The 19103-nt window shown below is 33.1% G+C and overlaps 1 protein-coding gene across 1 annotated transcript; it reads left to right on the top strand.

Annotated features, from left to right (window-relative positions):
- Positions 1-14499: 14499 nt before the first annotated feature.
- LOC139497683 (uncharacterized) lies at positions 14500-18696 on the top strand. Its single transcript, XM_071285916.1, has 2 exons — positions 14500-14941; positions 17268-18696. The coding sequence occupies exons 1-2, from the start codon at positions 14500-14502 to the stop codon at positions 17717-17719; spliced, it is 894 nt and encodes a 297-aa protein (XP_071142017.1). The 3' UTR covers positions 17720-18696.
- Positions 18697-19103: the final 407 nt, after the last annotated feature.

Below are 19103 nucleotides of genomic sequence, written 5' to 3'. Positions count from 1 at the left end.
ACCACATATCATACCACTGTACCATATCGTATGCCCCCTAAAATGCATCAGACTGATTTATAAAAAGAACTCATTATCTCAGCTTTATTTTGTCATTCTAAATACATTTTGACACATGTTTTCAATGTGTTGTCACATACTTACTTACAACAACATATAATATGGTTCTTGCAAAACGATAGATTTCAATAATTTAGGAGGAGCTCTTCAGCAAAGCAAAGTTTTAAATAATGACATCTTGGTTTAAATACAATTGTTGAAATAATACACATCAATTATATCACTTGATTCCTTTAGTTTTAGTTTGGTTCGTGTTGCTCAGTCTTGGGTTTTCTATGTTATTTTGTTTGGCTGTGTGTTTTTTTCTTTTTCCTTTTTAGCCATAGGGTAACGGTTGTCAGTTTATTTTCGACTTGTGAGTTTGTCCCTTTGGTGTCCTTCGCCTCTCTTTTATAACTTAACTCGTGTGTTCTATGTTTCTTATTTACATGTATATAATTGTAATTTATGCTAATATGTTTACTATTTAACCCTGAAGTTTTACTTTTATCAATTATTATAAATTATTGTTGTTTTTTTTTATTAATTCAAACTAAAAGAATTATTCAGTGTCAGACTAGGTACATGTATATCTGTTATAAAATTGTGCTATACAAGAAGAATATTGATTGATTGATTGATTGATGTTTAACACCGCTTTCACCACTATTGTGTTATTTTGTGGCGATCAGATTTTATTGTTGGAGAAAGCCGGAGTGCCCATAGAAAACCAATCGAGTGCACCTGCTCCGTGCGGGAATCGATCTCACAACCTCAGTGTTGACAGGCTAGTGATACAGTAGTTCGACAACTTAGACCACTTGGCAACAAAGCCCCCTACAAGAAACATAAAAAAAGATATTTTTTTGGGGGGGGGAGGGGGACGCATCACAAAGTGTTCCATAAGAATGATTAAAGAAAAATGCGTAAATGGTTCCCTGAAACCCTGTGTGTCGCCTACTATTGCTGCTGTCCGATTAAAAGTGTAATATTGACTTAAAAGTGGGTCTATTTATCAGTAAAAAAAAACAGAATTAAAAAAAAATCCAACTATGTCTTCAGATGCTATTTCTTGGAGATTTGCTTATGGCCAAGTTTCAACAATCCATCAAGTATTACAAACTTATCATGTCCAGACTGTCTGTATATATATATATATATATGTGTTTTGTTTATATTATGATATTCAGGCTTTTGGATTAAAAATCAATCGACCAAAACTTACCTGTATTATTACCGATCTATTTTTACACCTTATACATTATGTATCAGTATTGTTAAAACTTGTGACACTTGAAGAAGGCCATTTGTTGAGCCGAAATATTTGTCAGCACGATTTAATAACAACATTTTCGTATTATAACATCTTATATCAGTACCGTTGTGCAAATCTTTAGACTGATATGTACTGTAGTACGCCGCTAGATTAAAACTGACGTGGAAAGGTAACACATGCCCACCGAAAGCTCTTTTTTTTTGAGAGCCCAAGTGGTCGTGTGGTCTAGCGGGACGGCTGCAGTGCAGGCGATTTGGTGTCACGATATCACAGTAGCATGGGTTCGAATCCCGGCGAGGGAAGAACCAAAAATTTGCGAAAGCAAATTTACAGATCTAACATTGTTGGGTTGATGTTTAGACGAGTTGTATATATATATATATATATATATATATCTGTATATATATTTATGGATTTTCGTTGATCATCTCAACGAGATTGATATTCTCGCTTGAGCTGGTACAGCGAAAGTGAGAAAAGCAATCGAGTTGAGATGACCAATGATAATCTGTTTATCGCTATTTTACCTATATATGACGACGTTGTCAATTTCATGTCAATTTCGTTAGCAACGCCACGTGGTCTCCTTAGTTTCTAGTATGGAACGCCACAGCTGCCTTATGATAACAATTACCATATCATTAAGGGTAGAGATATATCATGAAGAAAATGTTCTATACTATTATGGCATTTGACTATAATACTCTTTCAATTTACTATATCACTAAGGTAAATTTATATACTACTAGAACACACCCGTGATATCGCGGGGTCCATGACTGAATTAAAGTATATAACTATGCGCAAGCCTTATTTTAGTGTTAGTATTGTCATCTGATAAAGTCATGCCGATTATAAGATACACAGTTTTCTCTGCTTTCAAATCTTTCTGCTTGAGCCCGTCGAACTGGAACTTATCAATTATTGGTAATTTTTATTATTTGGAAAACAAAAGGTCCTGGAATGGAGTATTTTTTAATCAACAGCATTGTCCTATATTAGTTATGAATAAAGTTGAATTCTTTGATTCGCTGTTTTACGTCACGCCAGCTAACAAATTGAAAACTGTACCTATACGCCTTATTTTTAGTCACAGATTTTTAGTATTCGTATTGTTATCTTAGAAAGTCTTACTGATCAAAATACTACAAAAGGTAGCAATTTGACAATTTAGTAGTGTCAACCCTGCGATTATGACCCGTGTATTTAGCATATTAATCCTGAATACACCGTTTGGTGGTGCGCCTGTCAGATGCGGAACGTACAGATAAGGTAATCGGTAACAGGTGAAAATACTATTGGTATCGGTGTCGGACTCGACCTGGAACTTCTTAATTATTAGCAATATTAATTATGTGGAAAACAAAAGGGCCTAGAGTGGTGTAATTTTTAATCTACACCTTTTTACTATATTAGTTATATATAAAGTTGAATTCTTTGATTCGTCGTTTTTACGTGATGACGGCTGACAAATTGGACCTCGTAATTTTAGTATTATAGATAACGGCATTTGACTATAATACTCTGTCAATTTGCTATATCACTAAGGTAAATGTATATACTATAACGACATTTGACTATAATACTCTGTCAATTTGCTATATCACTAAGGTAAATTTATATACTATAACGGCATTTGACTATAATACTCTGTCAATTTGCTATATCACTAAGATATATTTATATACTATAAAGACACTTTGATACAATATGGAGTTAGCTTTTCATATTATTCTGTCATTTCACTTTGTTATGCAGATAATATTTCATACTATGAAGACATTTTGATATACCATAGAATAATCTTTTTATACTATTCTGTCATTCGGCTTTGTCATGAAGATATGCTTTTATACCACCAAGACACTTGAATATACTACTTTGTCAATTTTCTATATCAATAAGATACATTGATATACTATTAACAAGTTTTGATATAACACCGAGCTACCTTTTCACACTGATTTGTCATTTAATATACTACTATATGGTATTTTTATATCATAATGATACATTATATACTATAAAGACTTCTCAATACAACATTAACAACTTTGTTATACTATTGGGTCACCTTACTACACTATTCTGTCATGTTTCTATCTTATTACTATAAATTTGTATACTATACAATCATCTTGATATAACAAGAAACAACAGTTTCATACTATTCTGTCATAATACTATCGTATGAAGATATATTTTAATACCAAGCTACCATATTTTATATCACGAGGTGTCATTTACATGAATATACTAGTTGGTCATTTGATTACACTATAAGACCATTTTACCATATCACAAGACCATTTCACCATATCACAAGACCATTTCACAGTATCACGAGACCATTCTATAAATAACTTTGGCGGCTAAAATTCCGCGTGAAAGGTCATCAGCAACGTCGATTGTCATGACAGACGAAGTACTCAGAAAGGCCCTGGAGGAAGTCGGTTTACAAACATTAGAAAACCGCTTCCAAGGTAAAAGAATTGACTCTTACCGATAGTGAGTTAAAACGACTAGGCGTCGACACTATAGGCGACAAGTACAGGTTGGTACCCCGGCCCCCCTAAATCGAACCTATAGTTTTTACTTATATAAGCACGTGTTTTGCAAACATGATTTTTTAAAACAAAATTTCCGTTGGACCTAAAAATATAAAATTAACTATTTTGATAAGAAAATGGAAATCCTAGTTTATACTGAAACATGTGAAAACAATTATATAATTTCATGCTGATGTAATCGAGTTCCTTCCAAATGTGGCACATATTGTAGGACAAAAATGTATTCAACAGAAAAGGGGGGCGGATCTTTATCGGGACTCCGGGATCGGGTGTTTTTAAGCTCGGGATTTCTGGACCACTCATGCCCCCCCCCCCCCCCCCCCCCCCACCTCACAACAAAATGGCCCAAGTTTATGAGAATCACTTAAAACTGAAATTTTCAACCTTTTATCATTTATTCAACATAAACTTTGACATATATGGTTTTTTTTTAAATATATGCTTAAGAACAGTAAAAAAGGAGATAGTGCTCAAGCTGTAAGAACATAATTTTTTTTCACATATCATTGTTTGTAACATATGAAAGCAAAATAATATAAACATAAAATTTGCTACTTTAATATAAAAGAGGGACGAAAGATACCAAAGGGACAGTCAAACTCATAAATCTAAAACAAACTGACAACGCCATGGCTAAAAATGAAAAAGACAAACAAACAACAGCACACACGACACAACATAGAAAACTAAAGAATAAACAACACGAACCCCACCAAAAAACTAGGGGTGATCTCAGGTGCTCCGGAAGGGTAAGCAGATCCTGCTCCACATGCGGCACCCGTCGTGTTGCTTATGTGATAACAAATCCGGTAAATAGTCTAATTTGGTAGGTCACATTCAGGAAAGGGAAGGGGATTGTAGTTACGACGTAAGGAACATATCCGATATCATTTGTGATACGGTTATTCCATAACGGTCAACCAACTCGTGATGGCGTCCGTAAAATTTACGAAGGGATGATTTCAACTTCACCATTTGGAACTCTTGGTTTAATAGCTTCCTTGTGAGCAGCAACCCTCTATCAAGAAAATCATGATAGGAAATGCAAGCACGGGAATATCGTATCAATTGGGAGATATATACCCCGTATGCAGGTGCTGCTGGAATGTTGCTACTTAGAAATGGAAAGTTCACAATTGGAAAGCTGAAATCATCTCTTTTGTCGTAAAGTTTTGTTTTCAACCGACCCTCATTGTCAATTTCTATATGTAAGTCAAGATATGAGGCCGACTTAACTGTATCTGTAGTATCCTTTATATCTAGCTCGATTGGATAGATGCGTTCCACATAGTCACCAAATTTTGAATTATTTAGTGAAAGAACATCATCTATATAGCGAAAAGTAGAGTTAAAGGATAGTGCTAACTTCTTATCTTTCTTCCTAAGAAGTATAAGAACATATTAGATATAGCTGTGAAAGTGTTGTGGAAATCCCATTTGAAACAGTTAACTTAAGGTGGCTCGTGGGTACAAAAATTTTAGCAAAAAATTAAACCTTTATTTTTTTATTAAAAATTTTATTTATTACACTATTAATTATCACTTTATCATATGGTACAAAAATTAGCCCAACAAATTGTTCCGGTTTGGCCCCAGATGACTTTTAAAATGTTTATATCATTGAAAAAGGTCCAAATTATCCCCCTTTGGTGCAAACATGCCATTTTTTGGCATTAAATTTGAAATATCTTTTTTAACTCATCGGTGACCTATGTTTTTTATTATTGTTATCAAATAAGCTATACATAAACTAAATAATTGTAAAATTTAAGCGATTTCTGTAATTAGGTTATTTTTTCATTTCGATTTTACCTCTATTTCTCCTATTAGTTCAACAGAATAAAAGGACATTAACAAACATGTATGCTTCTTCCAGAGGCAGATTGTGAGCTTAACTGAACGGTGACCCCATCTTTTTATTTCATTTTTCTTTTAAGTATATGATAAAGTTCATTTATGAAAAAATATAGCGAAATCCTATATTAGAAAAAAAAGGATTTATACCCAGGAGCCCCCTAAATGGTAATTTCTAAAGATGAACTGTCTGAATAAAGTCTTACTCGCACTTTTTATTTTCAAATTATGATGCATGTATTATCATACACTTCAAATTGCCATAATAAATGTATGAAATCAGCTCTTTTAAAGCTTTTCTTCTGCACTAGTTTTTATCTGTTATTAGGGCCCCGCCTTTAGGCAGGTCGCCCTATTGTGATCAGTCTGTCCGTCCGTCCGTCCGTCGTACCGTCCGTCCGTCCATCCGTCCGTCCGTCCGTAACACTTTATCTTTGTGTCCGCTTCATATCTAGAGAACCATTATGATTGCATACTTTATACTTTACATGTTTATTAACCACCACCAGAGGGCGTGTCATGATGTATGTACAACTTCCTAGGTCAAAGGTCAAAGTAAAAAATCTTTGGTTTCAGTTGACAACCCTGTGTCCTGTGGTGAAGATCGTGTCCGCTCTATATCTTGAGAACCGTTATTATTTCAAAGCTTATACTTGACATGTATATGAACCAACACCAGAGGGTGTGTCATAATTTATGAACGACTGCCTAGGGCAAAGTTCAAGGTCAAAAACTTTGGTTTCAGTTGACAACCCCATGTCCTATGGTAAAGATTGTGTCCGCTCTATATCTTGAGAACCGTTATCATTTTAAATTTTATACCTGAAATGTATATAAACCAATATCAGAGGGTATGTCATAATTTATTTACAACTTCCTAGGTCAAAGGTCAAGGTCAAAAACTTTGATTTCAGTTGACAAACCCATGTCCTATGGTAAAGATATAATTTTTTAATGCACATTATTCACAGCGGGGCCCACAGAGATGGCTTCCATCTCAATGATATCTAGTTTTTTTTTATTTAATTAACCTGGATCAATATCAATCTCACACAATACAAAGACAGAGTCTATGTTTCTCTCCCCTGCACCTATTTGTCCCCCAGAAGGCAACACAAGATGAGGTTGATACTTCAAAAAGCCTGTGTTGTGAGTTAATATTGTAGCTTCTTTTTTAATCCTCTTGTATCTCAGGGTTGTTTGATTGTGCGTGTGTGTAAAAGGGGGGAGGGCATATGAGTGTTATTGATGTGAAAAAGGAGTTCTACTTTGACACTTCAGTCAATTGGTGAAAACTTTCAAAGTTGTTTGTTTTCATCATAACCCGGCTTTAAAAAAGTGGTGGTATACTGTTATACCACTGTCTGTCTGTCCTTTCATCTGTTCCAAGAATATTTTTGATCCCATCTTTGAGGAGAGATAGGAACTTTATCGGGACTCTAGGATCAGGTGTTTTTATGCTTGGGATTTTGGGATTGACCCTTTCGGAATCCCACAATTCTCTTTTCAAATTTCAGGATGTCTGGATTTAAATTTATTTAAATTCGGATTCTCAGGATTTCGTGTTTTTTAAGGATTATGTATCGTTCTGTTGACTCAATGCAAAACACATAGAAATTTTATAGAAAATATACAGCCTTTCCCCTTGAACTCTCATATTTTCAAATTTGTTGCTTGATAGATAGGGGATTATTGCATGCAATGCTGCTAGCAATTATTTCCTTTAAACAAGTTTATAATTTTGGATATTGGTAAAATCTAATTATATTCAATTCAATTCAATATAAAGTTTTATTGCCATATAAACTTTACATTTTGTGACAGATACATACATCTAACAACAACAAAAACAAATAAAGACAATAACTAAGTAACTCAATATATATATACAAATTCAGGTAAATATTAAAGAGTCCCCTGTCAGTGAGATAGCTTGCCTTAAATTACTGGAGAATAAAGGCTTTTTACCCTGGAGAAGAATCCCAATTTGAAAAAAAAATGGCTCAAAATTATTCCCAAAAAGACAACTTTTTTCCCAAACAGTACAGTCTCAGTAGTAATTGTGCATGAATTCAAACTGAAAAATACTCATTTAAACCATTTTCTTGCCTAAAATGACTATATGTGCACATTAGAGGGTCTATTTATGTCTCATCACTGACAAAATGGGGTCTTATTATAAAGCAGGGTTTAAGTCTTGAAAATAGGTCTGTAAATTGAAGTTTCAGTCAAATTCATGGTTTATTTTAAATTTCCCAATTTGATGAAAATGAAGCATATTTTCCAAATAAAAAGGGTAGAGGTAGTTTTGAAAAAAGCCAACAATATCACTGCCTGTCCTCAGTTCCATTGACCTTTTTAAAAAGGATCCTAGTTTATATAATATGGACCACATCAAATACACCTTTCTCAACTTTCGTTACTCAGCACGGGGTATTTTGTAATTTAAAAGTTGTTTAGAAAGTTTTGCCAACAATAAACGCTAGCACATCATAGAAAAACAAGTAATCATTAGCCTGATCAATGTTTTGAATTTTATAACAAAATTGTCTTTATTAAAGTCTGTGGAGTTTCTATAAAAATTTGGTTTTATCTGCCACAAAATCCGCTTTTTCTATTAAGCACAATGAAACACTCTAAGCAGTACTGCTTTGCACAAAGTTTCCCCATAGTATATGTACACAATGGCCCATCTCTAATAATCATTTTCTTTGCTGTTTTGATACAATTGCAGTTTTAAAATTTCGTACTAACATGACTACAGAAGAGGTCATAAACTTTTAGCACGGGATTTCTGGTAATCTTTTTTTAGAGGGGATCTTGGGAGTAAGGAACAAAGCCAATATTTTGTGTGCAGTGGTCAGGACATTGAATTTACATAATAATTTTATTACATGGAAAACAGTATTAAAAAATTCCCCTTGTAGAAATGAAAATATTTGCACTGGTGTTTTCCACTAGCTGCAAACTTTCTGCTAAAACATTGCAGCTTTTCTGCAAGCTTGCCGAAACATCAATGTTTGCTGCAGGATTGCAGAAGACTCCGACCATTCTATATGTTTGCCAGAACATTGCGAGGTTAGAATTACCTTGATTACACAATATTGACTAGTATGACTGGGCATGCCTTGTTGGCACTTCCTTGAAGCTTTCAACTTGAAATTGTTGGCTAGGTCATCATGGTCATGTTGATTGTGATTGATAAATGTTACAAATATAAGAGATCAAGGAGTGATTTTGGTTCAATAATATACAATGATATAGGAAATACTCGATAAGTAATTTTGTAAGTACAAATACTTAAATAGAACTGTTGTTTTATTGAAACAACTAATTTCACCATCATACATAATTTTCCATTATATGTTGAAATACTCTAGCTGTTTCAAGTTTGAATTTTGTAACTGATTGAATGTATACTGTTTAAAAAATTGAGAATGGAAATGGGGAATGTGTCAAAGAAACAACAACCAGACCAAAGAGCAGACAGCAGCCAAAGGCCACCAATGGGTATTCAATGCAATGAGAAACTCCCACATCTCGAGGCATGCTTCAGCTGGCCCCTAAACAAAAATCTATACTACTTCAGTGATAATGGACGTTATACTAAAGTTTGAAATATATACACAAGTAACTTACTCAAATTAAAAATCATACAGGACTAATAATAAAGGCCAGCGGCTCTTGACTTGGGACAGGTCTTTTGAAATCTCAACCCTCTCTCAATAAATCTAGTCTATATACTAGGTGTAGATAAAACAAACACAGAACAATATGCACAGTAAAACTCAGTTCAAAAGAAGTCTGATTGCTATGTCAGAATAGGAAACAAAGAAAATTAAACAAAATGAGAATGATGCATTAATTAACAAAGGACTATTTGCAGTTACTGACATTCAAGCTCCAAAAAGTTCATATAAATTCTGTCACACAAGTATTACATGTTTTACCTAGCTTTATCATATGTATGGTCAATACCCATTTGAGATTTATCCTGAATTGAAGAACCATTGTACATCGTCATTACCGTAAATTACAAAAAACCTTCTCCGGAAACTAATGGGGCAATCTTAACCAAACTTGGACGCATTTATTACAAAGGTTTGTAGTTAAAATATATATGTGATGATCCTGTCCGCCAGCCAAGATGGCTGTCATGATTAAAAACACTGTGTATCATCGTACAACGGATATATGTTCCAAGCGGGCCTGAGCGATTTTGATCTTACACGGTAACGAAAACAATCTTTGTTGTGTTCACATAATATCACTGTGTACTTCAATCTAAACATAATTGCTGTTTTAAGAAATGATTTGGTCGTAGGTTGATGAATAGAGATGTCTCATTATTTCCCCAAAACAGCAGGGATTACTAAAAGCATGGGCAAATACTTGTAAAAGAAGTTGGCCCTCGTCTCATCCGATATAATTCTATATTTATTGCAACTCTTTTTCTGATAGAAGGTCAATGTGTGTGTGTAATAAGTACATGAAGTATAGCTATTTCAATAATTGGCATCTTTCATACATATGTTATTTTTCGATATTTTATCCCTAAAGAAGCGTTGTGTACGGTGTTTAGCTGACCAAATAAATCCTTATGTACGGTGCATAGTTAAGTTGTTGTACACCGTACACAAAAACTTTATTTTCATACTCGTTTATTACCAAAACAGTTTCAAGGAATGAGTAATCACAGGTAGGTTTATGATTGGTAATCATTACTGTTGCCCTGTATCAGGTTTCTTTTAGATAAAACATGTACATGTCTCGACAATTGTATCGAAATTAAAAGTGGATGTTGACTTTCACAGCTATTTGCGCATGAACAAGTTAATTGTTCTTATTTGAATATTCTGATTCCAAGGGAACATTGTGATATAATTACTATGTTATTGTTGAATTATATAGAGATGAATATTTCCCGCTCTTTTGGTTTTTTAAGTGTTCTTTTTAAATGGTAAATATATGTATATGATATGAAGAACAATTCAGACTTACTTGTTTTTATTCTACAGTGGTTTGCATCGATAGATATCCAGACTAAAAACGAACTTTATCTTTTCAACTGCATTATTTCCGGTGATAGAATGCTCGTGATTGATGCAGGAGATCGTTTATTTAAACCACGTCTTGTTCTAGTTGTATCTGCTGTTAAGGGGCTTCGTACGGTAGACTTGAAACCCGAAATACGTGTCCTTGTTGAGTTTTACGATTTGATGAGGACAAATCCGACTGAGTGTGTAAATCTAGTGCAATAGAAGTTTCATATTCCTTTCAAATTCACATATGTGTTTTTGCCGATTCATGTGTAACACCAAATAATCATTAGCATCGTCATTAAAATGTTTTGAAGAACAATGCACTTATTTTCTTTGGTATTAAGATGCAATGTCGTAAACGAATCCGAAAAAAGAGGTGAACGATATCAAAGGAAATATAAAAAAGTACAAAAACACGAGAAAGAAAACTAAAGACTGAGCAACATGAACCAAACCAAACGCTTGGAATATTGTAGACTTTAAAATGTTTGATTTGTCTAACTTATAGAAATAAGAAGAAATGGTATAAGTGCTGATGACACAACTCTCCATCCAAGTCACAATGTGTAAAAAGTAAACAATTATAGGTCAATAGTTATCACTATCAGTCTCCGGAGGTATCATCAGCTCAGTAGTCAGTACTTCAGTACTGACATGATTTAACAAACTTTTCTAAAATTGTCCGTTTATAAATTTCGAAATTATTAAGAAACTAAGGTTTCAAATCCCTCAGGCAAAGTTGACTTTAGATGAATTTGGCCGTCAATTTTATGTATTTTTGTCATATAGCTCTTCAACGAATTCATTACTTGTACATCCCCGGATTTCAAATGTTTGGCTTTGAGCGTTCCTGATGAAGGTAAATTTAGAAAAGCGCTTCGGACGCATGAAAATATTGAACGTGTTGTTTTCAATTTTTTTTATCAAAGGTACCTAGAATATAATGTAACGCGCGTTTCGACTTCATAGGTCAATGTACGGCCTTCAACATGGAGCCTCGGCTCGCAACGAACAACAAATTATAAAGGACCTTTAAATTACTAATGTAAAACAATTCAAACAGGAAATCCAACCATCTAGTCTTTATAAAAAACGTCAAACGAGAACAACAGATTCCTTTATGTATACATAAGTTATGATCTGGTTTATATATAGTTTCATAGAATAATGCATTGGCTTCTATAAACGCCTGATATCAAATGGTAGCAAAGTTCTACTTGACAACATACAATTCAAATTATTTTAGCTGTCAGTACAAGGAGACATTGCATTATGCATTTGTTGAATTACTATTTATATTGCATTTTGATTTGATCTTCACACATTCTTTCGAATTGATTTTCTAATATGCAAGGTCGAAAAGTACCAATGAATCGGCTTCTATATATAGTATGTAAGTTAAAATATTAAAATATTAAAAAAGATATCAATACAATATTTCAGAATCTGTTGAATATATTTCATATTAAAAGTCTTTGTCATGTTTCTAACAAATCAAAAAATATTCCAATTTTCAAATAATGAATATAAGATGACATCACGTCATCTCCCTTAACAATCATACATAATAATCAGGTTAATATGAAAGCATTACCAAAACATAATAATTTTTTTTTAAAAAACCATCACAGTGTGAAGTTCAGGTATCGTTTTCATATTACGGAAATTTATTTTCATGAATCAATGAAGTTTGTAACCAAACAGAAATTCATTACTGTTTTCAATTTTTTCAACTTTTCATTCTGCTATATAGAAATGAAATATATATATAAACGAAAAGAGTTTCTTGGGAATACGTCTATTGGTCTTTCACGTTAAAAGGTAACTCTCTCATGTAAACCACTATTTCTTTATTGCCAAGTATTTCTAGTTCAAAGGAAAACAACTCAGGTTCAAAGGGGATAAACTATTAACCTAAAGGAAGCTGCACAAAATATACATAGATGACAACATGGCCGACATCAACCAAGAAAGAATACAACACTCCACTAATTTTAAAGACACTGTTTATCATATTTATTATGGGAAACAATTATAATAAGCGAGTGACATTTTTTGAAAACATGAACAGATAAAATTAATGTTAACAAAATAAATTGACCTTAATAATAGAATAATGATAAAATAAATTAAAAGCCAAACCTTTAATGCAATTCTTAATTGAGAATGGGTGCCGCTAGGTTTTTGTTAACTCAACCTTTTCATACAAGTTAAAATAAAAAAAAAACATGTATACCTTTTCATATATTGCGTAGGTAAAAATATAAACTTATCCCATATTGCTTGGGTTTCATGTGTTGTGTAATGGTGTGTAGCGTACATGTAAGAGTGGAATACCAAAGTGCCAAAACAGAAAAATTGTTTGATAAAAACAGTCGGGAACATCAAGAAAGATGACAGTCGAAGAAGTTATGGGAACTTTATTGACCTAATTATATATTTCTGACAGTTTTCCTGACCTATTCACATATTATCAACCTGGAAAAGATTATATATTCCAGCAGCACGTCATATTACCTTGTAAAAAGGAAGTTCACCCCCCCCCCCCCCAAAAAAAAGTTTGGCTTTTTCAGATAGAATAAATTCCCTATAAAATAGATCAATTTCTATTCGATATAAATATAATAAAGATGTGGTATAAGTGCCAATGAGACAAAACTTTATCTAAGTCACAATTTAATTAGATTCGGTTAAGTATTGTCTGGATCTTTGTTTTCCTTTTTACTGTGGTAATAGTGGTCTCGTTTCTGTTCGCCTTGTTCTTAAAGATTGTCTGATATTATGCTCATTTTTTCAACAGTTATCAAAATTTCAGACAGTTGCTAAGGTTTAGCGAGTTATACATGTTATATAATCACAAAAGGGCTTTATGTGTTTTGCAAAAAGTTAAAATGATATTTTTCGTGTAAGACACAATGTTAAAAAATTCGGATGTAGTTCAAATATTCTCTTGGAATTTTGGGTCACCAATGCTCATCAACTTTATAAATGTTTGGTACTACACATATTTTGATCTGAGCGTCATTGATGAGTCTTGTGTGGACGAAACGCGCGCCTGTCGTATTAAATCATAAGCCTGGTACTATTGATAAACTAATCTTTACAATAAAATATACGTTATGCAGTGTTGAAAGTGTTTAAGGGTCATATCCAGTATGTCACATGCATAAAAATGCAGCGCTTCATTTCAACAAGGATCCATATACTTTAAATGTCGAACTTGACGTTAATATGAAACAAATGAAATTACCTAGGCATTAACCTTTTGATTAAACGTATAGAAATAAAAGATATTGAGATCACCTTGTCTTTTAAATATTTAAATGTCAACTGTTTTGATGAATTCCCAATTGCTGAATCTGATATCAACACGGGGATCTGGTGTACAAAATTGTAATCCTTATGTCGCTGATCAGATTTTTTAATGAATTTAAGAAATCTAAAACAAAAGGAGTCAAAAATGAAATGTTTCAAAATTGCGCATGAAATTTGCTCTTTTCGTAAAAAACAAGATAACTAATGTGCAAATTTTGAGATTCCCTCGATTTGTTAATACATCATTCTTAAATAAAACATCGACCTTAGCAATTCGAATCAAATTCATATACATATATGGATTCTGAACTGCAACATAGGTAGACATTTCAATATAAAAAGAAACAATTCAAAATTAAAAAAAGAAAAAAATAGAGAGACATATGAACGTTATCAAAATGTAATGGTTTTAATCAAGTCTCAACACAAGAAGTTCAATAAAAATGTATCGCTTGCCGTCTGTGTGGAACACTTTATTGCAGGAAAATATGAATTATACAAGAATCTATCGCTTCAATTTTATTATTACTTATGTGACATTATCGGTTCTGAGGAAGTTGTTCGGACAAGAAGAGAGATATTTTCCGCGAAGGACATTGTTGATCATAAAACTCTTGCAGCCTGCATAAGTAGTGGCAGCAAAGCAGAAGGTTTAGATATCAAAGGAAGTGATTACGATCAGATGATTCTTCTAAGCTTTATCCGTGTGTGTGAAAGCTTTAATAATGTCCAGTATGATTCAGATCAATTACTACTCGTTATGGATACAGACGACACAAAACCAGGATTTACAAAACTTAAATTAGTACAAAAATCAGATAGTTATATGTGGCTGGGGCGAAACTGTGGGAGAAGAATCGTACATCTCAAGTGAACATATTCGGGAAAAAAACTTTTGTGATCATATGGTTAATCACAGTCCATGTCAGTCTACACCAGAAGGGGAATATGATCTTGCAATGTGTTTTAGGTGTAATGAATGGATCACATCAGCTCAAGAATGGAGGCACAGATCACGTACAACATGGCATCACAGGGTCTTCAGATATACTGTGAAACTGTTTACTCACGTAGTGGTATTAACCATATGTGGATTCTGAAAAACTCTAAAGAACTTCTGGATAATTTTAGATCTCGGTCTTTTTCTGAAATAAGTTCTATTAAAACTTTTGATTTTTCAACCTTGTATACAACCATTCCCCATGTGAAATTGAAAACCCGTCTAAAAGAAATAATTCACAATGCTTTTCATCATAAAAATGGTAGAATACGCTATAAATTTATCACTTTGGGATACCATAAGGCATATTTTGTTAATAAGGAACAAAAGGGTAAAACATACTACACAGAAGAACAAGTGATCAGTATGCTGGAGTTTCTTATTGACAACATATTTGTTGAATTTGGAGGTAGACTTTTTCAACAAATTGTTGGCATTCCTATGGAAACGAACTGTGCGCCTCTCCTTGCTGACCTCTTCTTATTTTCATATGAATCGGAGTTCCTTCAGACACTTGCCAAAAACAAGAAGATCAAAGAAGGCAGGTTATTTAATTTCACTTTCAGATATATTGATGATGTTCTTTCCATTAACAATCCGAACTTTTCTGATTGGATTCCATTAATATACCCACCAGAACTAGAAATTATAGAGACCACAGACACGGCTTTCTCTGCCTCATTTTTAGACTTATACCTCGAATTTGACATACACAGTCATCTCAGTACCAGAATCTATGACAAACGAGACGATTTTAATTTTGAAATTATCAATTTCCCCCACCTTAGTAAAACAAATGTAGTAATATACCAACTTCACCTGCATATGGAATATACATTTCCCAACTTATTAGGTATTCAAGAGCTTGCAGTTCCTATTCAGACTTTGTAAAACGTCACCAGTGTCTGAGCAGAAAATTGATGAACCAGGGGTATGTCAAAGAACGTCTCGTCCTTTTTCTAAAAAAGTTCATAGGAAGATACCCAGAACTTGTTGATAAATATTCCGTATCAACTTTACAAATAATACAAGATGGTCTTGAAGTATAGATTTTGCGTACTGACGTTTTTTATCATCTTAATTACGTATTATAGTATTCTTTTATATGTCTTTTATAGATATTCATTTGAAGTGACTCTGTGGTTACGTAAAACCACATACTTTGAACGGCAAAATTATTTCATTAATTGATATTACTTTTACTTAAGGATCTTGACATACTATGAATGACTAAACTATTTTATTCTAATAAGACTACTTTTTCTGTTTAGTCTGTTTTTTATGATATACATTTGACGTGAAACTGTACTTATGTATCCCGTCATACTTTGAACTACACCATTATTTTATTTATTATTATTACTTTTACTGTTAAATCTGGTTTTTGTTATATCTACTTTACGTGAGTCTGCATTTATGTATGCCGTCATACGACAAAATTATTTTTATGTCTACCTGTGCGAATTTCAAACGCGCAATTTTACACCAGTAATGAAAACCTTCTATCATTTATGGGTAGACTTTACAGGGATAAATTCAGCCGTATTTGACGTGAAACTGTACTTATGTGTCCCGTCATACTTTGAACCACACCATTATTTTATTTATTATTTTTACTGTAAGTCTGTTTTTTGTTATACAGTATCTACTTTACGTGAGTCTGCATTTATGTATGCCGTCATACGACAAAATTATTTTTATGTCTACCTGTGCGAATTTCAAACGCGCAATTTTACACCAGTAATGAAAACCTTCTTTCATTTATGGGTAGACTTTACATAGATAAATTCAGCCGTATAATAAAAGCAAAATGAGAATGTTAAATTTGATGTATGCCTTTTTGTGCTACTTTGTTACATTTGTTGTTTATGTAGTGATATTAAGATGATAACACAATATTGATTGTTGTACCCCTATTTTTGACATTTTTACTCTTTGAGTATGTTTGTTTTGTTCATGAATCGTTGACAATGTAATGGAATTTGATGCGACTGTCATACAAGTGAGAGGTTTAGCTAGCTATAAAACCAGGTTCAATCCACCATTTTCTACATTAGAAAATGCCTGTACCAAGTCAGGAATATGACAGTTGTTATCCATTCGTTTAATGTGTTTGGACTTTTGATTTTGCCTTTTGATTTTTGATTTTCCTTTTTGAATTTTCCTCGGAGTTCAGTATTTTTGTGTTTTTACTTTTCATTATACCCTAGTAACTTTAGCTGTACAATATGGAGTTTTATTTGTTCCAATTGGATGTAAAAACTCACAAAACGAGAACTTACAATGGCGAATATCGTTTTCTGTGACCGAAAAACTGTTGATTCATTCTTTTTCACATACTCAGCTACTATGTTATGCGTTAATGAAAATTATTTTAAAGGACCTCATCAAACCGAGACATGGCGATTTACTTTGTTCCTACTTCATTAAAACAATAATGTTCTGGTTGAGTGAGGAGACACATTCATCACAATGGAAACCTGAGAATATGATTCCTTGTTTCTTGGACTGTATCAGAAGACTAATATATTGTGTTGAATATAGAACATGTCTTCATTTTTTATCCCGGAAAATAACCTGTTTGAAGACAGATTTACTGATAAGGAACATAAGTCATTACTGAACACATTACAGATTATTTATGAAAGACCGTTGATTTCTGTTTTCCAAACTTCAACTCTTCTGAACTATATATTAGAATCATACCTCTTTCATGGAATGGTACTATCAGCGTCGGAATTGCCATTTTATACTTACATGAACAGTCTGAATGTATTAAGTATGTCTCAGCCCATTTGCAATGCAATTAAACATCTTGTAAAAATTGGTATAAATAAGAAACTTTGTACATACTTGCTACCTGTATATGCCAGGGACGTTTTACAATCTTCTCGTCTTTGTAACACGATGGCTAGAAACACATCGTTTTACCAACAATACAAAACAATTCTGTGTTATGTCAAAATAAGTGTACGTGCAGAGTCAATTTCCACGTGGTTATTGCTAGCATCTTTATTTTATAAATGTAAACGATTTCAGGAATGTCTTGTTATAATAAAATAGTGTTTATCAAGATGTAACCCGGATGCGATCCATCTGAACATGACAAATAGCTTTGTTGAACAGACTATTCAAGAAAATGAAACACAGATATGGATTATTGCTTGCTATGAAACATTTGATTGTACAAAATGTGTGTTTTAAACATCCGTACTGCTTATTACCGGACGAACTGGAACCTTTAATAGTCGAAGAAAGGTTTTTTTATCCCACCTGTTGTGTACTCGTATCTTCTACAATTTCTTTGCTACCATCATCTAGGATATTACAGAGGAAAACAAAACGCGCTGCATGATCTTGAACTAACAATCAGCGAACGATACTTTATAATAGACAATGTTTCGACTTTAAGAATAATATCTGCAATCCTCGATGTGGTAAACAAATTATTATGATTGCACCTTAGACCTGATTTGAAAACCAGACAGCACTTGGAGGCGTCATGGTTTAATATGCACATATTTGTCTTCTAAGGAAACATTGTGAAAATATTTACTTTGTTATTATGTTGAATTGTACAGAATGGTAAATGATGATATATCTGAATATTGACTGATCTTTGTAGATATAAAGTTTTATAACAAAATGTAATATCTGTATAATGATGACCTGATATTTATTTTATTTTATTCTAAAGAGGTTTATATCGAAAGATATCCAGACCATAACTAACTTTATCTTTTCAACTACATCATTTTTTACTTCAGATTCCGGTGATAGAATGATTCTGATTGAACCACGTCTTGTTCTAGTTATACCTGCTGTTTTGGGGCTTCGAACGCTAGACTTGGAACCAGAATGGCATGTTGTTGGGTTTTACGATCTTATGAAGAAAATACGACTGAATGCGTTATCTAGTACAATATTTTTTCTCATATTCTCTTCAAATTCAAATATGTTTTATGCTTATTCATGTAGAACAACAGTTCACAACCAAAATCATCATT

This window comes from Mytilus edulis, chromosome 12 (genome assembly GCF_963676685.1).
Source record: "Mytilus edulis chromosome 12, xbMytEdul2.2, whole genome shotgun sequence".
NCBI lineage: Eukaryota > Metazoa > Mollusca > Bivalvia > Mytilida > Mytilidae > Mytilus > Mytilus edulis.
Note: the sequence above shows the minus strand (reverse complement) of the source record. Positions and strands in the feature narration are given on the sequence as shown.

Coding starts and splice junctions, on each gene's coding strand:
- LOC139497683 (XM_071285916.1), top strand. CDS start 14,500: ATGGTTTTAATCAAGTCTCAACACAAGAAGTTCAATAAAAATGTATCG. Junction 14,942..17,267: donor TATGTGGCTGGGGCGAAACT/GTGGGAGAAGAA, acceptor TTTTCCTCGGAG/TTCAGTATTTTTGTGTTTTT.